Consider the following 21,881-nt stretch of genomic DNA (forward strand, 5'->3'; position numbering starts at 1 on the left):
ACTGTAGCATTGTGTACGTTTTAACGTCGCAGCTCGATAATATGAATTGGCGTATCATTATACATTAAAATTTTCCCACTAATTTTAGTGGAAAGCAGATCCCCACTAAATATAGCGAGAAAATCTGAATCGGTATATAGTTATACACCAAACTAATTTTGTGCAAAATTTATAGGGAAAACCTGAATCGGCACAGAAACAGCATCGACTGAGGAAGACCAAAGGTGCCAAGCTCGACAAACGTCTGAAGAGGTGCAAAGGAATGCTACTGCATCACTTCTCTCCTGGCAGCAGCAAGAAAGAAGGAGTTGTATTATAAGAGATTGCTCTCACCAGCCAGTTTAATTATTTTCCTTTGCCACAATGCATCGAGGAAACTTTAGCCCTTTAGCATGCGTGACAACCTCATTAGGCCCTGCGTGTGCAGAGCACAATACGGCTGGGCCATCTCGTGCACTTCTGCCTGCCTCCTGTGTACTAAAGCTATGGAGGCATGTGCAAAATGCTTGTTGAGATCGATCTATTAGAAAAAAAAAACTTTTGCACTTTTGGGCCTTCTAGTGCTTTTCTGCCCTCAAAATTGTCTCAGCTGCCACATAACAACATTGTTGAGGAACTGATGGCTCAGGTCCTGCAACAAACTGGCTCGCCCTTTCAACCCTGCAGACCCTTGGTCGTCACCCCTTCCCCCCCATGGGGTCACTTGATCTCGATGATCCACTCACCTTCCTCTCGCTGTCGTCATCCAGCTTGATAGAGTCCTTCTGCAGCTCAGCCATCAGGTCGTTGGTGGCCATGAAGCGGTAGTCCTTGTCGCTCGACGTCATCTGTAGGTAGGAAGCAGAAGACGGCACGTGAACATGCATGCCCGTTGCCGACCCCAACAGGACCCAGGGGTAAAATGGCACCTCTGACTGAACCCAGAGGTCGCTGACCCCTCTCACTTGACCCAGAGCTTGCTCACTCTTACTGTACCCAGAGGTCAATGACCCCTCTCACCTGACCCAGAGGCTGCCAACACCCAGAAAGTCGCTCAGCCGTCTGACTGGACCCAAAGGTCGCCGACATCTCTGACTCAACCCAAAGGTCACTGACTTCTCTGACAGGACCCAGGGGTCACTGACCCCTCTTGATGAGCCCAGGGGTCAGTGACCCCCCCCCCCCCCCCCCCCCCCCCAAGTGACCCAGAGGTTGCTGACCCCCCGACTCGACTCAATCATTGACCCTCTGGTTGAACACAAAGGTGGCTGACCTCGCCGACTTGACACAAAGGTCATTGGTCCCTTTGACTGACCGAGATCCCCAGAGACACCGAGCCCTCGACAAGTGTGCCAATGAAGCCAGAGTCTTCTTGATCATTAGTTCAAAAGATATTTTAGCAAAAAGAAAGGCTTGCTTCTTTTTCCAGGATCATGCCAAAGCACCTCAAAATGCCGAGAGCAATGAAACCACTTAAGATTAATGTCGAGAGTTGGGCTAGTTGGTATTCGTTGATCATAATGTAAAAACAGCGCAAATAAACACGGACGAAGGAGAAGAAACACGCAGACGGTACAAGCGCTGACTCGCAACTGAGAGTTTATTACTTCAAAAAAGAAAAAGAAGAAAATAAGATAAAAACACACACTGCCAAGGAAGACCCCCAAAATCAGCGTTCTCACTCAGACATGTACGTGTCAGCCCCTTCTCCTATCAGCAGCATCACATACATCACCGCGTGGCCAACTTTCACCCTCTTGCGCATAAATTCAAATTCTTTTTGTGAAAGCGTTATTGAGGCCTCACTCACACACCAATCCCCCAGAGTGACAATGTGAAAGGCCTCGAGCACTTCTCTCGCCAATCTATCTTTGTTTCGTCCTAATACAGCAGAGTCGGGGAAGGACGGTTTACACTTGCATGCATTGCAGTGCAAAGAGAGGTGCCCTCCAACCGTGGCACTAAGGGAGTAGTTGTGCTCTCTAAGCCTATCGTTTAAACAACGTCCTGTCTGCCCGACGTAGCACTTATTACACGAGAGGGGGATCTTATAAACAACCCCCTCACAACATCTCACGAACGGTTTCGCATGTTTTTTTTTCTGCATTCTCGTTTTGGGTGCCCTTCCGCTCTTGCTTCAATCCTAGAGCAGACCTGTTTAAGTCTAAGGGGGGCTGAAAACACCACCGGTATATTATATCGGCTTCCGACCTTCTTTAGACTATGGGAGATTTTGTGGATATACGGGATCACTACAGGCCTTTCCTTTTCTACGCTGGGCTTATCCGCCTGGGATCCTTTAGTCCGCTTCAATAATGCACTTGCAACGTCAGACAGTAACGCCGGTGGAAACCCCGCTGCTCGTAACCTTTGCACCTGTGACCCAAAGCTCTCAGAAAGCGTATGAGGGCACGACTTTTTCAAGGCTGCACCCAAGCAAGAGAGTGCTATGCCCCTCTTAATCAGTTTTGAATGAGCCGACCTGTAATCCAGAAGGCCCTTTTGAGATCGCGGAGAGTAGCACCAACACATGTGACCCTCGCTGGGAGGTTCTCCAGTACCTAGACCTCTCCCTCCGCTCCAGCGAGGGTCACATGTGTTGGTGCTACTCTCCGCGATCTCAGAAGGGCCTTCTGGATTACAGGTCGGCTAATTCAAAACTGATTAAGAGGGGCATAGCACTCTCTTGCTTAGGTGCAGCCTTGAAAAAGTCGTGCCCTCATACGCTTTCTGAGAGCTTTGGGTCACAGGTGCAAAGGTTACGAGCAGCGGGGTTTCCACCGGCGTTACTGTCTGACGTTGCAAGTGCATTATTGAAGCGGACTAAAGGATCCCAGGCGGATAAGCCCAGCATAGAAAAGGAAAGGCCTGTAGTGATCCCGTATATCCACAAAATCTCCCATAGTCTAAAAAAGGTCGGAAGCCGATATAACATACCGGTGGTGTTTTCAGCCCCCCTCAGACTTAAAGGGGCCCTGCAATGACTTTTTTACTAATTTTTAGTTTGCACCGAACCTGAGCGCACTGAACGTAGTAACTTAGTGAAACTTTTCTTTTCTCGAAATTTTCTTTATTTTAAAAGCTATAGGCAAATTAAAATTACAAAAACAAGCAAAAAATAACCTCCCTCGTGACGTCCTTGGTTGCTTGAGAGTGGCCGTGAACTAGAGGAGAAGTAGTGAGCTCATCGAGCGCTCGCGGCTGCCGCACTCCGAGTCGACGGCGCGAGAGGGCGCCATTGAAGCGTGTTCTGGAGAGGCTGTATGCAGCGGGCAGCCAGAACGGCTATCATTGCATTTGCTGCGCGATTAAATACTAATTCGGCATGACAGTTCATTGGCCACAAACGACAGCAAACATGGGGTAAAGATCAGTTCAGAATGGGAGCTACTTTGCGCTGCCATACCGCGAAACGACCAAACCGCAAGACTAAGCTTCTCGCCGAAGGCCTTCGGAACGCCCGGAGCCGGTCGGATCCTCCTGCCCAAACGACCGCAGCGCCGCCGCATACATTTGGGACCTTTCCGTGTCGGCGCCTGATCCCACTATTCCTTTCTAGTATGCGCCGCTTTTTCCATCGCTTGGTCGTGGGTATGTCGACGGGTCATTTCTTGTTTCTGCACTTTATGAACTGCATTCGTTTCTTTTATGATCTAAAATAATGAACAAAAACTACTTTTATAAATAATTGAAACGGTTCGGCGCCACCTATATTTTGTATTTCGACTAAAAAGAAGCTTTTAGCGGCTCTGACCAGTAGTAAGCCCAGGACCAAGGACATCACATTTTGCGCACTTTCGGTACCGCGGGTCGTCCTCGTCGTGAAGGAGGTTTCCGCGTCGTCCGGTTAAAATATGACGCACTGGTATTTAGTTACTCTCTCCGTGCCCGCTGGCTTGCCCGAACCCCAAAAGACGTGGAAATTGCAAAAAAGGTGGACGCTTAAATATGATTGCAGGGGTCTGCTCTAGGATTGAAGCAAGAGCGGAAGGGCACCCAAAACGAGAGTGCAGAAAGAAACATGCGAAACCGTTTGTGAGATGTTGTGAGGGGGTTGTTTATAAGATGTAATAATGTAATATGTAATAAGTGCTACGTCGGGCAGACAGGACGTTGTTTAAACGATAGGCTTAGAGAGCACAACTACTCCCTTAGCGCCACGGTTGGAGGGCACCTCTCGTTGCACTGCAACGCATGCAAGTGTAAACCGTCCTTCCCTGACACTGCGGTATTAGGACGAAACAAAGATAGATTGGCGAGAGAAGTGCTCGAGGCCTTTCACATTGTCACTCTGGGGGATCGGTGTGTGAGTGAGGCCTCAATAACGCTTTCACAAAAAGAATTTGAATTTATGTGCGAGAGGGTGAAAGTTGGCCACGCAGTGATGTGATGCTGCTGATAGGAGAAGGGGCTGACACGTACATGTCTGAGTGAGAATGCTGATTTTGGGGGTCTTCCTTGGGAGTGTGTGTTTTTATCTTATTTTCTTCTTTTTCCTTTTTGAAGTAATAAACTTTCAGTTGCGAGTCAGCGCTTGTACCGTCTGCGTGTTTCTTCCCCTTCGTCCGTGTTTATTTGCACTGTTTTTACATTATGATCTACTTAAGATACTGGTGTGCCAAGCCGCTAAAACTGCTACTTTCTTCAACCTCACACAACAGGGTCAAGCATTTAAATATAACAACAATAGCGAAACTAGAACTGAGCAAGGTCGTGACAACTATGAAATGCCGGCAGTAAATATTAATGGGGTCGTGACACGTTTTTTTTCGGAATTCTGAGCTGCATATCTATTTGGAATCCTTGTCCTTTGTTACATAACCTACATTCATTTGTTTGCTAGTCAACATTCATTTACTAGGATAACAAAAATAATTTTGGTTTCGCCAGGGAGCTTTCCCTCAGCTCTACAAATACCCCAGGGTAAAGAACCAAAAGGAAATTTTTGTTGACTGCGCAAGATGGTAACGTAGATCAAACTTGTGGGCAAAGCCAGAGTCAGATATCGCTCCAAAAGCAGCACCATATTGACAGAACGCACCGAAGTCAACAGAGGACATGTAACATCTGACCTCATTGAGCTCTGGCAGCACTATGGTGAAGCCACGTCCCAATACAACTGTCAAATGATGAGCTATGAATACATTCTCACTTTAACCAGAAAGGTGCTGATCTGCTAGCAGGTAAAGAAAAATATAAGCGAAACAAATCGCCTTTGCATACTTGAGGAGCGGCATGTCAAGTTACTGCCAAAAAAGATTGTGCGAAAGCGAACTTTTTTTTTTTTTTTGCCGCCCCATTTTTTACGGTTTGGGCAGGAATGTTAGTTGTCCTGCTACTACCAGCACCCTTTACAGACAATCAGGTGGTTGTATTGTTGTTATGATCCATGGCATGTGGGGCTGGGGGCCGCACCATGCTGGTAGACTGAAATGCTGAACGCTCGGCCAGCATTTAGTGGCACAGATCACTCATAGTCCTAGTGCAGGTGCAAAGGCTACTATTTCTATTTCATTGTATCGCGGGAGTCGAGACCATCACCTGACCATTATGAGGGCACAGGTAGTAGGCAATGGTTTAACTTACCACCAGAGCTGGGACTTAGCATTTTGCCGCTTTAGGCAGTCTTTAACAGTGCCTCGCACCCCCCAACCCCTTGGTTGGGAGCAGAGATAGCTAAGTATGGAGTTAAAATTTTTAAAAGTAGCTAGAATTCCCAAAGTAACTAAATTCAAAGCAAGATAAAAAAAAGAAAAACAATTAATTTGGGGGCAGTTTATTAAATTATGCCACCCTAGTCAGTTGCCTACTCTGCCTATTGACAAGTCCACCTCTGCTTACCACCTGTACGCGGGAAAACTTCTGTGTGGTGGCAAGGGCCCACAGAAGTTTAGTCCAGAAGAGACTGTGACAGGCTGTGTGACTGGTACCCAAAGAGCAGGATGGCGATATTGAAGACTTCTAGCAGCAAAGAAGGCCCAGCTAAGCATGCCATGAACTGCAGAATAGAAGTGTATGCTTGCATGACCCTTCCCTTCCTTCAAAGTGGACCCTTCTGTATGAATTGGCTGGCCACAACCTGAGCATTACAGGGCCAGTTTTGTCATTTTTGGAACAGTGGGAAGCTGTGACAATGCAGGAACTTGTGTTCGGTGGAAGCTGGTCCAGTTTTGGTGGAGGACATGGTGCTGATAACTGGGTCTGCCTTCTTGCTTGACACTGATGTCAAATGAATGCCATGTCAATTACTTTTACATTAAGGAACATGCCCGTAATGTTTTTAGTAGGTCTGTCTATACTATTCGGATGTGGTGGTGACAGAAACATCAGCACGGGTCATGCAAGAGCAACCATCTTGGGAGCTGCCCTCAGCTATGCGATTGAGCTTACAAAGTCCACTCGGCCTTTGTGTGTTCGTCATGTGCGGTGTGGGTAGCCTGTACCATTAACGTGGCAAAAAGCATTCTTATAGAGGCTAGACCTTAAAAAAATTGGACATTAGACCTGCTCAGTGTTAACATTTCTTTTTTCAAGAGCGGCTACAGTCCCTGAGAGCAGCACAGGTCACTACAGTGACATTGTGGCAAAGCTGTTTATCACGGATCACCACACTCCGTTCACCCCAAAGCTGAGACTATAGTGGGGGCGACGTGCCTGCCAGACCAGTCAGCCATCTCCTTTTTATCACCTGACCCGGCTCTCTGCGCATGGCTATGGGCAGGAGCGTGATAATGTGGCGAAAGAAAGGCATACGACTCGTCCAAAAACTAACTTCCACCGCAGTCTCAGCTTAGGGGTGAACGGAGTTATAGCACCGCCCCAACATGAGTGCGAGTCAGGTGTTACGAAGTGCCACAGCCTCTCCTGATAACCTCTTATCGTACAGCACCTTTCATAGTGCTTAAAGGCAGGCATCTGGCCTTCCTCCATTTCGCCAGGCCTGGCCATTTTAAGAAGTAGCCTGACGCAATGGACCTTGATGCAGAAACCCTAGTCGAACACTCCTTGTCAGAAATTGGCTTTGGCTCAAGATTTGAAGACCGCTTTCAAAAGTTCTTCTGTACCTTTGCTCCTCTTGACATGAGTGGCAAGCCGCCTGTTTATAAAGATACGAAGATTCGCAGAAGGACAGAGATGTGACAGTTCAACGATACACCAGCTTCGTGCTGCTGCCTGCTTGTGCCAGGCCACGGAAAAGGAGACAGTGCAGTGATTCGGCAACAATGGCAGGCCACCGTACAGACATGGCGAAAATGGTCACTGAAGTAGAAACCTGTCAAGTTTACGTTTCGATGACGCATGTCAGCTTTTTGTCCAACTAAGTTCCACGGTTCCACCAAGAATCGCACGATCAACGGAGCGGTGTGTAGATGAAACGTCATTGGGCAAAACACTCCTGCCGTGGAAACTGAGGGTGAGTGCCAGTCAGCCCTGGCTTCGCCTCTTGTTTTGTTTCCTTTTTTATTGTGGAATGATAAGTCGGTAACACTCGCAGTTTGAAGTCTCAACGAAACGTCGGTGACCAGAGGCCGGCGAAAAGTCGGTCGAAATGATGTTTACAAACACGCCATTCTGCACACCCCTCAGCGATTTTGTGGCACCTTCACTCGACAATAGGCCGAACCACGCGCGTTCTCTCAAAGCGGCGGGTAACGCAGTAACAGGATCGGGATCCTGCCAACGGGTCAGGACATTTGAATTAGTCGCACAGTGGTATTAGGCTTAGAACACGCACGTCAAGGTCTGGCTGCCGGCCGCTGATGCGAAAATATTCAACTTTAAAGCAGAGACTCACCTTCTCAAGGAGGTTGGCGATGTGATAGGAGACGCTCGCCATGGTCGGCGGAAGGCTGGCGTACGTCAGAAAAGACAATCAGCCGACGCCGACGCCAGAAGACCGGCGAAACGAGATCGAAACAGCGCTGGACGGGGGAAGGGGGGGAAGGAACGGCGAGGACAACACTCGCTCTTGTAGCCGCTAAAGCTAGCTGAAGAAGCAACTCAATAAAGGCTGTAGAAAAATGCTCAATGGCGTTATTGGCAACACTGCCAGTGCTTCATTCGGCTAGAGCGGCGGCGACGTCTATGGCGGTGTAATTATCATCATCATGATCGTCGACCTCGGCGCCGGTACGCCAGTCCACGTGCCTATATATAGTAGTAGTAGCGCACATATCTTTTTTGAGCGTCAAGCGATCTCTAGCTCTCTAGTCCAAAGCGTCCAAACACCTAAACCACAGGCTTCAAACTAAGTGCGAAGGTAACAACGAGGTAGCGTTAGACTGACAGCTGAGAACCTCCCGTGCTACGCTCCTTAGCGGAACTCTGGCTGTAAATCTGAGTGTCTACGGGAGGTTTCGTTTCGAACAGCAATCTAACTTTCCCTAATTTTGTTTTTTGCTGCTCCACAGCGAACCTCGGCTAGCTTTTCTCCCAGGGTGGCGGAGCTTTCGCAAATGCCAAGATCCATCACTTGGGATTCTTGAGACGTGAGCCTAGGCACTTGCTGTCGGTGAGTGCTCTCTCAATCCACCAAACAACCTGCCTTGAAGCAGCCCTGAGGTGTATACTCTGTGGCTGATCGTACCTGCACCTTGGGGAAATGGTAAAACTAGCATGTGGAAAGAGAGGAGGGTAAAAGAGATCTCCCCTCTAGCCTAGATACTCTTGTGTACCCTCCCCCGTCCACTCTCTCCCTAGGAGATTAGCCCGTCACTCAAAATACGTGCAGGATGAGCTTTCCTCTTTCTCTAGCCCTCGACTTCCACAGCTCTGTATGCAACTCGTTTGAAACAAGCTGTAGGAAGGTGCACCGGAAGCCCTGGTTTCCTAACCGTGTTTTTTGCTCTGGTCAGGTACATTTACACACTAGTTCCCACGTAGCACAAGAATGTTCTGAAATCATTCCGGGCGGGAAAGTTCAGGAGAACAGAGGCAACATTCTTGGAATGTTGCAAATTTACGTAAGAACATTCTATCAGCGTTGTCAGAATGTGGTGCAGGCACTTATTGCTACAATCGGGGAATGTTTTCTAAGGGACATTCTTAAAACTTTCCGAGAATGACATAGAACATGACCAGGGCATTGAATCAATATTCAAATATCTTAACAAGGTTCTAAGAAGTTTCTCGGAACATCCAAAGAACTTCTGTAATTTTCTTGAAATGTTGCAAATTTATGCAGGGACATCCTTTCAATCTCCTCAGAATGTGGTGCAGGTACATCGCTACATTCAGGGAACATTCTCTGAGGACCATTTGCAAAGATTCCACAATTACAGCTTGCTTAGGCTACAGCCCAAATGAGCCGCACTACATATATGGATGTGATAAAGCTTCTCGCAGGGCATTATTTTTTAATCGAAACAGACTTTTAGAAGGCGCAAGCACAAGCTAGCCGCTTTCCCAGCGCACCAGCCTGGGCACGTACTAATGACAGTTTACTCCTACCTGTCACTTGCCAACGTCTTCCATTCAAAATGTGCTGTATACATAACCGATTACTCACTCCGAGCTTAAGAACAGATATATATGGCATCCCACATTCAACTGAAAAATACCTTTTTTAAAGATATAAGCCCCAGAGACTAAAAAAACTTGACGTTTACAATCCCCTGTAACGTCAAATTAGAGTGCAGCTCTTGAGGGGGAGGAGGGAAGGGTACTGAGGGAGAAGGTGGAAAGTTTCCCACTACTAACAAGGGTGTGGATCGACGTGTGCTTAACGCAAGTCGCAGAAAGTGCACATCTTGGGTGAGAGCATCGCGTGTAAATTTGGTGGAAATTTATTGGGGCAATTTTTTCCCCTAACTTTAACAGGGAATGTTTTCTACTAGATTTAGAGGGGGAATTTTTTCCTCTAAATGAAGCGGGGAAATGTTTTCCGCTAAATTTAGTGAGGAACTTTTTCCGCTAGATTTAGTAGGGAAATTGTTTCCGCTAAATTTAGCGGGGAATTTTTTCCGCTATTGACGTCATCAGTGACAATGACGTCACGTGTCCCATATTGCACTGTACGGTTACGCCGACGCCGCTCAAGCCGGAAACGGGCGCCTAAAAGCTGCGCTCTAAAATCTTGTTCATTCAAAACTGCCCCTCCACATATGCAGTGCGTGCCAAGTTCATTATCAAGTTTTCAAAACCATTGCTTTTCTCCTGTACCTTATATCACATTCCTCAGTAGACTCGTGAAAGAAAAAACTGATCTTTTATTCTAAGTTCCCAGAAACTCCACTTAATTTGCATATTTTTGGCACAAAGTGACATATAGTGGATGGTGATTCGAACCACAGGCTGTGTGAGAGCTCCGTAAACTTGGCTTCACCTGCGAAAATTCTAGGAATGTTCGCCAACGAACGTTCCAAGAATGTTGAGCAGCTTACCTTGTAGGGAATGTTTGCATACGAATGTTCCTAGAAAGTTGAATGGCGTTTTAACATTCTCTCAACATTCAGAACATCCAGAGAATGTTCGCACAACATTGGGTGCTACTAGGGTTGGGCGTGCCAAGCTGTGAAAACTGCTTCGAGAGCCGCTGAATGCATCCCACAAGACGCTTGACTGTTTCGCTAAAGATGCGCCTGAAACAAATGTTCACGATGTAAAAACGGTTAAAAAAAAGTCGCCCCTTTGCCGTATTAGCAGGGCAAAGGCATTGGTAACACAGATGTGATGTATTAGTGTTCACATCGTGTGAAGGGCCGGCAGAAGTAGATGGCCGAGGACTAGCGTTTGCACCGCCGCACTCGACACTTGAAGAGGAATCCGATGACGCCACGAGGCGGCAGCTTTGCTTGTAGTGTGTCATCCACACAGTCGAGGACCCGGGAGCACACTTTGAAGGCTCCGTGTGCACGGCTGTCCTCTCGGCCCCGTGTTGTGTACGTTAAGCATTTGAGCACTCCATTGCTGCTTTACTTATGGGTGCCATCTTCAGCGGTGGCAATGTGGATACAACATTCTCAGAACCTGCTGTAGCGTGAGACGCAGTTGATGGAGCATGCGGAAAACGTTGCTATTGGAATCTGGCAGCAGCATAGAGAGCCTAAGTTACAGAGGGTTTCCAGCTGTTCGATCGGGGTCATGTCAATAATGGGCCGGGTTAGCAATACGAGCTGCAAGGAGGTGGCAAAAGATTTGATCGTCTGCAAGCCTTTAAGTTACAAGTGCTCCCCATTGGTTTGTGATGGACCCTGTGTTCATTGTAAACCCTCTACAGCACCGAGCAGACCCCTGCAACGAGCTCGCAGCAAGAGAGAACAAAACACGCAAACTGTCTCAACCTGTTAAGGCAAAAGGGGCGCGCCTAAGGTAGTGCAGGCTTTTCTTTCTCTGCTTTTCTGTCTCCCTCTCTTGTGCCTCTTCTGGAAGCGTGGAGCGCGCTCGTCTGACAGAGCAGAGTGCCGGTGTAAGTCTGAACACGTGATGTTTATTCCCCGCCGGAGGTCGCACAAAGGTGCCCAAGGGAGAGGTTCGGCTGGCACTGGCGTTCAATCAGCGAGGAGACGAGCACTGCTTCGGCGTTTGGCTGGCAGTCGGCCTGTTGACTTCTGTTGCTGGCACCTAACCAAATATGGTTAGGTGCCAGCCATGTAACACATTTTGTGTTAAAAATGAGACAGTTCGTGGATGAAGTAAGCCAGCATTTATTGTGCGTTTCGCTGGCTTAATCGTCTCGTATATCGGCTTGTTTTTTGTGACAAATGAACAAACCTCTTGTATGGCAGCTTAAAAGATAGATGGTTATTCTCATGTATGCCTCCGAGGAACACCACCCTCTTGCATCGATGCATGACTTGCATTGTTGTAACCTCAACACCGATTGGGGAGGCTTTGCTGCTGAGCGCACAACTTCTGCTGCATTCATTTCGCACCACTGAATTCGTTCTCCTTGTCGAGACCAAGTAAGAGCAACCACCAGTGCGATGCGATGACGTCGCATATGAACCAAGTGAAAGTTCCAGCGCATATAAAGGGCATCATGAAAAAGGAGCTGGTGATAGGGGTTTTCTCTTTCTCATGGGGTTACGTCATTCCGACGTGATGCACACTTTCTGGTGACGCGCTGAGAGCTGAAAGCGGTTATTGTGTCTAGTTAGGTGAGCCGATCAAGGTTCATTTGTGAACAGCATTCCCTAACCGACGACACGGACGTGGAGAGTGGTGCAACGAGCGCACATCTTCAGAACTTTGACATGTAACAAATCAATAATATCGCAAAAAAAGTTTTTTGAGATTTCTGAATTTAGACTTTTTGTATTATTTTTTTTAAATAGAGATTGCTCGCACTGGCGTTGAAAGTATGGCTCAAGCTGGTAGTTTCCACCTGGTAGTCTCTACAGTGTATGCCAGTTTAGAACACACTGCATGCTTCTGGGAAGCACCTGTCATTCTCACCAAGTGTTGACACTGCATTGTTCTGGTACACTGCTGTCATGGTTGCCAGTCGCAATGCATCTCTGGAACTGCCGCATTACGATGGTAACCAGAGGATGGGCTTTACCACATTTTGCAGCAATTTTCTTGCCGAATGTCCAGATTCTGTCCATCATTAGTGACAGATTACACAGCCTCGTAATGTTGCATTCAGAGACTCGGACGATGGTGCTACGAGTTCCTTAGCTTTACATTTATGAGTTGGTGCAACTGTAGGCATCCTCAGACAGGTGGTACCAAAGCTAACAAATGGAAAGAGGGAAAACTAGTTTGTGAAGTCCACCCCTTCTAGTCGAAAAGAAAAATAATTATCTTGCACGACTCAAAGCAACCATGCCTTCATCCTGATGGCAAGAGACTTGTCAATTCTACTTCATCTCACCTTACAATGAACTACAGCCAAAACTAGGTGTTGCCAAGTTCATTCATGAGCCAGATATACGGCACATACACGGCATATTGTTGCGACATATGTACCACTGAGCTGTACCGGTGTCCCTGTTGGAGTAATATAACACACGGTCTCTAACTGGCTCATGATTGGACTGCAGCCTGTAACTTTTGCAATAGTTCATTGTTCGGGGGGACAAACTATAGGCAGAAATGTTCCCCTGTGTGTCGGGCATGCATTGTGTCCTCTTGGGGGGGCACCACAACCTCCAAACCAGCTTACTAGTATGAAGTGCCACACCAATATAACATAATCCTCAAGGCTATTGCACAAGGACGCAGGAAGAAAACACAAGAGAGCCTGTCTTAACTCTCTTGTACCATAGGTTGATGGTGTTGGCTCTCATTGTCAGCCATAGTTTGTATAATCAACCCAAAAGAAATTGTCTGCCACCTTCCCATGCATTTCGGCCACCGCAAAATGGCAGGACATAAAGGCAGACATTGGTGGAACTTGTGGGTCAAAAGATTACTGGCAGGTCTTTAATAAAAGCAAATGAGCAGCAAAATATCACGTGCAACGTCGGTACTCGCAGTAGTTCTTTTTATCTTTACCTTGCTGGAAAGCTTCATACTGTGAACCTATTTAAAGAAAAAGGGTGACGAGCAGTTGCACAACCTTGACGTGTTGTGACAAAACAAACGTGCCTAACATTCCGCCTGCTTTCTTTTTTTCTGTATCTGTCTTCCTTGTTCTTTCTTTTAGAACCACCAATGTTAGAATGTTAGTGCCTACGATTCGCCATGCCTCACCGTTGTCTTTACCACCTTGTTCTCGGCATTCTTTCTTAGAGAGCTGGGTCGGTCCACGTGCTCTGTCGAATGCTTGTGTGTTGCAGGTTAAGGAAAGCAGGACAAGCTTCTTGCATAAAGTCCTCGAGAAAACCACTAATCATGGCAAGCAGAGAGCTTTGGGGGGGGGGGGGGGGGGGGGGGGGGGGGGAGGGCTCGTTTTGCTTTTCTTAATCTCAACAGACTATAGCTAAAGGGCTGTCCGCCGCGGTTGCAGGGGGCCGCCATGGCCACCCGGGTGTTTGTAAACGTGGACGAGGATCCCTTCTGCGCGGAGCTGGTGTTTCCCCGCGGCCTGGAAGGGGGTGCCTTCGTGTCGCTGGTCTTTGGGCGCTTCAGTCGGCACCAGGGGTCTACGGGAAGGAAGCACCTTGCCCTGCAGCGAGGTGCCGCCCAAGGTGAGGCCGCCTTGCATCCGTTGCTGCCGATGTTGGAAGTGCAGCCGGCTGCACTTGCGAAACGGGTGCACTTTGACTGCAGGAGGTCTGCATACGCTGGTGCGGCAGCATTGCCAAATGAAGTGTGCATTCTTGCATCTGGGGTCTCTTGGAGGCTTTTTCTGAATCCTGGCATGTGATTTAATACCTTGAGGTGTTCCATAAGTTAGGGACTGATTAAGGATGCAGATCGAAGCTTTGCCTCCAGTGCAAGCTTTCTATGGTTGATAATGCTCAGGTGCACGCAATGCCAAAGCATGACAGAAGGCAATCAGCACATGGGGGAGGCAGAGAAACCTTTCGTCTGCAAAAATAGTTCAAGTTGAAAGTGTGCACTTGCCAGATCCTGTCATCTCGTGCTGCTTCCACCCAAGTTCAATAATTGGTCCAATAACGCTGACGCACCATATCCCACATATTCCACGCATGTTCCAACGATTGGAACGGTCATACTTGAAAGGTCTCTGCTTGGCAACATGTTGCAGCAGTAATGTTCGGATACAAAAGGGAGACCCTCTGCCCCATTGGTACTTTTGGTATCGCGTGTTTATCGCTTTCACGCAGTCTTCTGTTCGGTAACTGAAGCTGCTGAAAGCTGTCATACAGGCTACCAGACTAGTAAACTGTGCCTGAAGGCTGCGTTACAAGCTATTTGGCTGATACCGTCAGTCTGTTAGCCTGTATGTCATGGGCTCTTAAACATAGGCTCTTGGGAACACAGAAGAGTACCCTGATGGGTTCCCTGGGGTAAAAAATTTTCTAGATTGCTCCCCACCCTTAAAGGAGCTGTGCAACAATTTCAGGGCTTTGCTTAAATAATTGTGGAAGTTGATGCCTGACACTTCTGCAGTGAACTACAGAAAACAGATTTTGCCTGGATACCCTAGTTTTTACTTAAAAAAATGAAAAAGATCCAGGTTTTTGCCGCCTCTCAACTCGTGCATCGTCTTCCGGGTCACGTGCAAAGTGACGTCACTAGAGTAGGCGCGGAGTTCCGGAAAAGTTCTCTCTTTAGAGCCATCAGCGAGCAGCGAGAACTCATCCGCTGCCGACCGCGTGACCACCCGTCCTTGCCAGTCCGGCGCTGTCCCCCTCCCCCTCCGGCTTCTGGCGGCTGTTCGCGGTTTTGTGGACCTAGGATAGATGGCGCCACTAAAACTCCATATAATAAAAGTTTTGTCGATGATACCAGGGTGTTGACGCATTTATATATATGTTGGAACGACAAGATTTGTAAAAAGAGTTACCTTTTATCGAGCAGGTATTCGCACAACTTGCTATCTTTCTTACAACGACCCAAGTGACGTCACGCCGCTTGTTTCTCATGGCCGCCGCTCGTGGCTGCAGGTCGGGAAATATTCCAAGTTTTGCCTCGCTATTACGCGGCGGAATCGCAACATTGCGATGAAAGGAGGTGTGTTTTCTGCCATTTGTGACACAGTGAACAATATCAAAAGCAGAAAATGCCAATTCTTTCAACGTTAAAATCGTTGCACAGCTCCTTTAAGTATACCGTAGTGCTTTCGTCGTTGAAGCACTACTTTAGCAGATCTAAGCCACCTGTCAATGCACAACTAGGAGCCCAGCCCTTCCTAGTACTGTTCATCATCGTTTGCAAGCTGTGTGGGGCTCCTGAACTGCTTTATTGCATCAATGCCAAGACAGGGGAGTGTTCCTCGGCTATTTGTCGGAGCGGGTACGGGTTCCTCAAGATCAAAAAGTTACCCCTGGCCTACATGATTGAAGGTATCTGTACAGGCTACCACACTGGTGCTGTTAGTCCGGTAGCCTGTGTCATTGAAGGCTGCCATACAGGCTGAAAAGGCCCTTCATTTACTAACAAAGAAAAACATGGAAAGAAAGGAGTAGTTGCCAGACCTGAAGCTGAGCCGTTGGAGGAGCTGGGTGCTGCCGGCGTTCCGTCTCGAGCTACCACCTCTCGAGGAGCGAGTGTTCACGTGGAGCATGCTAATAACATTGCTCGTTTAATGAGACACATCATTATTGTTGTCGCCGTGGAGCCGCTATAAGGCTACCTGACTGATATCCTATGTATGGAAGGATGATATACAGCCCAGGCGAAAATCAGCTGACTTCCAGCTGGATTATGGAACTGGAAAGGAAGCAATCCAGCTAAATTCCAGCTGGACCCAGCTGGAATCTAGCTGGATTGCCTCATTTCCAGTTCCATAATCCATCTGGAAGTGGGCTGATTTTCTCCTGGGAGGCTGCCATAATACAGGCTAGCAGACTGGTAACCTGTATGGCTGAAGTCTGCCACATAGGCCACCAGACCGATGCCGCCAGTCTGGTAACCCGCGCGGTCGAAGGCTACCACAAGGCGGCCATGCAGTGGCTCTAGATCCGTGTGGCATGGCCTCCACAGGAGGGCCGGTGGGGCAGAAGGTGTTCATCAGCGTACCGTACGGGGAGCGCCAACCGCTGTGCACTCTGCGGGAAGCCCCACTGCCGGACGACCTCCAGGACATTCCGGACCCAGACGAGGACGATGAGGCGGTGGACGATGTCATCCTGGCCCCCAGTGAGTGCCCATCTCTCGGAGGGCCCCTAGAACCAATGGGCCCCAAACGCGTCTCCCACCGGTGTGTCTACTGCCTCCCAAAAAGCGGTCCCTTGATTTCTGTTTGGTGACATGATCGTGGTGTCTCCGGCCATGGTCCTGGTAGTGTCGCGGCAGCGGTGGTTGAACGGCAGACACCTGTTCTGCCGCAGGTCGCTCTCCGGCTTGGCATTTCACGGCAGTTTCGGCAGTCAGCAGTTGGGATGCAGTGGCGACGGTGATGCTCGCGTTTGCTCATACTTTTTGTTGGAACTTCTGCCACCGACCGCCAGGATTGCGACATCCGACAGCGTTACACTCCGGCTTCTGTGACATAATTTGCTGCCACTTCGGGACCGTTTTTGATGTATGGGCAGCACAGGATGCAAAACACACCGGTCGAAGACGCATTCTTGGCACCGTACAAGAACCGTGGTGCCTGGAATGCTTCTTCCAATCGATGTGTTCGGCGCTCTGTGCCGCCCATGCGTCGGGGTGTTCCCGTTATGGCAACTAAAGTCACTGGATTCCCGGAAAGTAGTGCCAAGGACCCCTGATGGTCGCCAGTTTGGTCCATGAATTGAGCAGTTTTTTTTTTTTACCTCTGCAGTCACGGTGAGCTGTTTTAAATCCGTGGCGACAGGGTTGCTTTATAAAGACGCTTCAGCTGTAGCGAGATTTTGTTACCCACACGCTGGCGAAGCAAGCGCACATCTTTGCACTGCTGCCGCATGCTGCGTCGGTGCTCGATGGCATTAAAAGTAAAATTCCTCGTTATTAAATATGCATGAAGAACAATGTTATTGAAAGAGGTCTGTGAAGATAAGCCATATTGATAAGTTCATTGCATAAACAGTGCCATAGACGTTTATATTGGCGAAAAACGCCGTCGGCATGACGACGCTTCGTTGCAATTTCGGCGTGGCTGGTTCGGGACGACCCTTTCAAAGCTTCGAGGGTACAAAAGAAACAAAATGGAGATTGCCGTGGCAACAGTTGCCGTTCAGCTTTGCGAGCTTCTGATTCTTTATATATGAGTATCTTTTCGTCTCCTGCTTGCAGGCAGGGAAGGCAAGGGTGCTACTTTCCTCAGTGGAAATAAAGTATGTCACAGGAGCCGACATGTGATGCTGCACTTTGCCACAGTCCCGGGCTGGTTTGCCGATCTTGGCGGTTAACTTAGACGCACGAAAGATTTTAAGGTCGCGTGGCCGACTTCGTTGTGACAGGAAAGTAAAGCTACCTAGCGTTACAGGCAAATGACTGCCGCAAGTCCGTCGTCGCTTCAGATTTTAAAGTCCGATTCGTTGCGCAGAAAATGGGTAAAAAGGCCTCAAATGTAAGTCAAATAGACCACATTCTTGTATACTTTGGGAGTGTTGTGTAAAGTTATTTCTGGGGAAAGTATCCTCCGCTTGTGTCCTTGGACAGAGGCTTGGAGCGTGCTCATCACGTTGGTCCGGACAGGCACTTACTCACTCTGCTGGCCTTCGTGGAGGTCTGCGCCGCCGTCGTTGGTTTCTAATCTCTGGAAAACAAGGGGAAGAGACAACAGCCTAGGAAGCAATGGGGAAAGCCGTGCTGCTTGTGTGGTTGATATCCTCACTGAAAGCGGATGCACGTGCATGAACTCTCATGCTTTCTAAAAAACGTACACGTCTTTTTTTTTTTGCTGTGCACGGCATTTGTTGTGTTTCATTTGGATGGTCTTTCGGAGGATGGCGACTAAGCAGGGCTGGGCGCAGGCAATGCCAAGGCCCCTTCCACCGGGGACGGAGATGGAGTTCAGTGCGGCACCCTGTGCACGTCGTGCAACGGCTGGTTCTGCAGTGTCGAGGTGCTCCAGATCCACCGGGCCCTGACGCACGCGCGGAGCAACGCAACCGCCAAGCCGGTGAAGACGGTCTACGGCTGCAAGGTGTGCCGCAAGACGTTTCCCAGCAGTGCCGACTGCCTGCTCCACAAGTGGAAGCACAGGTGGGGGAACTTGGGCGCGTCGCCCACGACGGGCGCGGGGGCGCGGCGGCCGCCGAGTTGAGGAGTCGAGAACTAATCGTTCGCGCGCCAACTGCGGTGCTAGAACGCGTTTTTGACGCGCGTGTTTAACATCCCATCCTTATAGTTCGTCGAAAGTGGTCCCGAAGTGGTGACGATTGACGTCACAAAGGGTGGAGTGTCACGCCGTCGGATGTCGCAATCCTGGCAGTTGTGCGTAGAAGCTCCGGGAAAACGGACGAGAGAATGCGAGCATCGCCGTCGTCGCGGCGTCCCGACTCTTTGCTGCTGAAGCTTTTGTGGATTGTCGAGCCATAGAGAGCGACCTGCTGTAGAGCGGGCGTCTGCTGCGACCGCCGCTGCTGCGACATCGCCAGGATCTTGCCGGCGACGGTGTGACACTTGTACGACTTTGTCGGGTGGAAATCGAGGGACCACTAGGAAGCAATAAACGCACCAGCCCACACACCGTGATTCAAGCTAACGGAGAAAGTTGCGGACGCTATGGTCGAAGTGGTGGAACTCGGCTTGCCGGAAATGAGAAGGCGCTTCGTGAAATCGCCTTGTACGTTGCGAAGGTCCAGTCTTTTCTAGACGGGGGCGGGGCGGGGGCAGGGGGAGGGGGGAGGGGGGAGGAAGGGAGACGACGGACGAAGGGTTTTAGCGCGACCCACGGCTCGGTGGTGCAGGCCGGAGTCCGAGTGGCCCTTCCAGTGCAAGTCGTGCCAGCGGGGCTTCCTGCGCCAGGCGGCCTTTGTGCGCCACCAGCAGAGCCACGCTCCCCAGTGCCGGGAGTGCAACCTCACCTTCGGGGACCACGACGAGCTGCACAAGCACAACGTGGTCGGTGCCCCCTTTCTTTTCCTTTTGTGAGTGATCTTTGACAGCTGGTTTTTGTGGCCGTAACGACTTGGCAGTGGTATCCGAGTTTTTATCGCACCAAACAGTTTAGAAACAGTTGTTACTGAAATCACTGTGCAGATTGTTGTTGAACTCCGATGGCATTTTGCACCATCTTGTACTGCGTGAATGTTCCTCTACTAAACTGCGTGGGAACTGCCGTGGAAATTCTAGGAATATTTTTGGCCAACGTTCCTCAAGTCTTTTGTCACATTTAAAACCAGTTCACCTAATTTTCTCATCTAACTGCCACTTTCCTTTGGACGAGCCTCCTGCAACCAACCAATGACTATTGTTGCAGCATTACTGCAATTCAAATGTTTCTTTTAGTGGATGTTAGTAATGTGCGAATTTTTGAATAGTTTCGAATAACATGCTATTCAGTATTCGCTTCAATGTGAACTGCGATACGTATTCATATTTGTCGATGTGTTGATCGTATCAGGTTAACCCTGTTGAGTGTGCTTCTCACTGAGCACCTGTGCACTGCGGGGAAGCAATACCCACGGAGTTGCGGGACCCATGGGTATTGCTTCCCCGAAAGTGCCCAGCTGCTGCGCGAGAAGCGCTCTCAACGAGGCAAACCCACCTTGAGTTAATGTTAGGCAGCGATGACTTGACAGCCCGCGTTCATCATTCATGCTTGTTTTGTTTTTATTTTGTCAAATTTAAAATAGAAGAAAGAATATTTGCATATAGCAAGCAGGTTTATAAATCCCCTCGATTAGCATAACTGCGACAAATCTCTCATTTGTATGCCACAGTTCAAATAGTAACTGTATATTAATATAACTGAGCTTAGAAGCAGACAAGTGGAAGGTTGCGAACAACCTCCACAAGTTCAGATGAATTTTTGTTTAGGCATGGTGAACGGTAGTAAGAGATTTTAAGAAACTATTTAATATTTTATCAGAAAATATTTTACCAAAACCACTATTCCCTTAAATTTGCTTCAAACTTTACTATTCACACATGACTACTGTATGTACATAAACGTAAAAGGTGAAACTACCAGCTCATGCTGCTTGCACATTTCGTGGTGTTGGATGTGGAAAGAAATGTTATTGCGTTCAGTAACCACCGCTTTACAAGTCTCCCATTTGTTAATAAAGAAAAAAATTAGCCTTTCCTTTGCTGCCGTGGATGATTGTCGAGCTCGCATATCTGGGGTCATTTGTTGGATTCCACTTAGGAGATGGTGGGAATTTTGATCTTCCTTCACAGTTTATCCCTAACCAAGGCAGATGCCAAGACGGCCTCTACCGCAACCATTTTGGACGCCGACGGGTTGAATTCTCAGTCACTGGCCCGTCTTAAGTTTGAATAAAGACCAGTATTCATAAAAATCAAGTATCAGCCGGTGATCTTTTATGTTCTCAACTAATCTTGCTGGCGCAGTTGATAACGGGAGTAAATAACTCTAGCGAGCTGAAAAACGTTGCTTCTGCACATAGAAAGAAATCCTGTATAAGTTCATAAACATGGTGTCTGGCGAGATTTTAAGCCCGAAGTATATCACGTGAAACATCCCTATGCAAGCGGAAACTGAGGGGGCGAGGAGACGAGAGTGTGCTGGGGGACGTCAGAACAACGAGCTCTGGCTGGAATGATTATTGGGTGACGCAAAGCTAGCTGTGTTTGTCACTGCTCCACTCACCTAACGCGTTAAAACCTGGCATTTGGCATTTGTGTTCAAACTCGATCGGCGAGTGCAGTGGAGATGAAGGCAGCTAGCTTTGCGTCACCCAGTAATCATTCGAGACAGAGCTCGGTGTTTTGACGTCCCCGCACGCTCTCATCTCCGCCTTTACGTCAGTCTCTACCCGCCTACTTCGCGGGTCACGGCCTGGGAAATGCTGTACCTTTGTGTATTAATTTGAGCAATGGGTGTGGCTACGCAGAGTCACCAGCATGGGCGAGAGACCTTCTTGTGCGTGCACTGCGAGCAGCTGTTTCTCAGCAAGGCAGGCCTGCAGCGTCACATTGCCAGGTAAGCTCGATCCAAACCCGGGAGTGGAATCGCTCGATAAAGGGACGCTGCACTTTCATCACAAAAAACATTGGCTCCCTTTTTGACATTTCCCAAAGGTGCTTAGCACAAAGAATGCCTCCGCTCCTGTCCGCCTGAAACCGCAATCTGTCGCGCACATGACGCGCCGCGCCGAACGGATTGTTCGTGAACTGGCGCTTGAACTTCTAGTCGGCCACTGCATGACATCAACCAGCTTCCTGCTGCGGCCAGGCCCGGCGCTTTCGTTTTGCAGCCACATCCCTTGCTCATCCCTCTTTGCCCCACTGCGCTCGCTGTTGGCGATTCGGTGCCACTTTGGGGC

General features: G+C 48.8%; 2 protein-coding genes across 2 annotated transcripts in view; one reads left to right on the top strand and one right to left on the bottom strand.

Moving 5' to 3' along the window:
- The window catches only part of LOC8026606 (cullin-associated NEDD8-dissociated protein 1), an 81,500-nt gene extending 73,459 nt beyond the window's left edge, over positions 1–8,041 (bottom strand). The window contains exons 1-2 of the mRNA XM_029985597.4: positions 7,775–8,041; positions 726–827 (exon numbers count right to left, since the gene is read on the bottom strand). Of these exons, the coding sequence (XP_029841457.2) occupies positions 726–827; positions 7,775–7,816 (144 nt within the window). The 5' untranslated portion in view covers positions 7,817–8,041. The remainder of the gene's footprint in view (positions 1–725; positions 828–7,774) is intronic.
- A 94-nt stretch (positions 8,042–8,135) lies between these two features.
- Positions 8,136–21,881, top strand: part of LOC8050898 (zinc finger protein 665) — a 57,550-nt gene continuing 43,804 nt past the window's right edge. Inside the window, exons 1-6 of the mRNA XM_040212549.3 lie at positions 8,136–8,491; positions 13,874–14,054; positions 16,480–16,635; positions 18,399–18,630; positions 19,338–19,491; positions 21,450–21,538. Of these exons, the coding sequence (XP_040068483.1) occupies positions 13,883–14,054; positions 16,480–16,635; positions 18,399–18,630; positions 19,338–19,491; positions 21,450–21,538 (803 nt within the window). The 5' untranslated portion in view covers positions 8,136–8,491; positions 13,874–13,882. The remainder of the gene's footprint in view (positions 8,492–13,873; positions 14,055–16,479; positions 16,636–18,398; positions 18,631–19,337; positions 19,492–21,449; positions 21,539–21,881) is intronic.

This window comes from Ixodes scapularis, unplaced genomic scaffold, assembly GCF_016920785.2.
Source record: "Ixodes scapularis isolate PalLabHiFi unplaced genomic scaffold, ASM1692078v2 PGA_scaffold7__128_contigs__length_106722199, whole genome shotgun sequence".
In the NCBI taxonomy this organism is placed as follows: Eukaryota; Metazoa; Arthropoda; class Arachnida; order Ixodida; family Ixodidae; genus Ixodes; species Ixodes scapularis.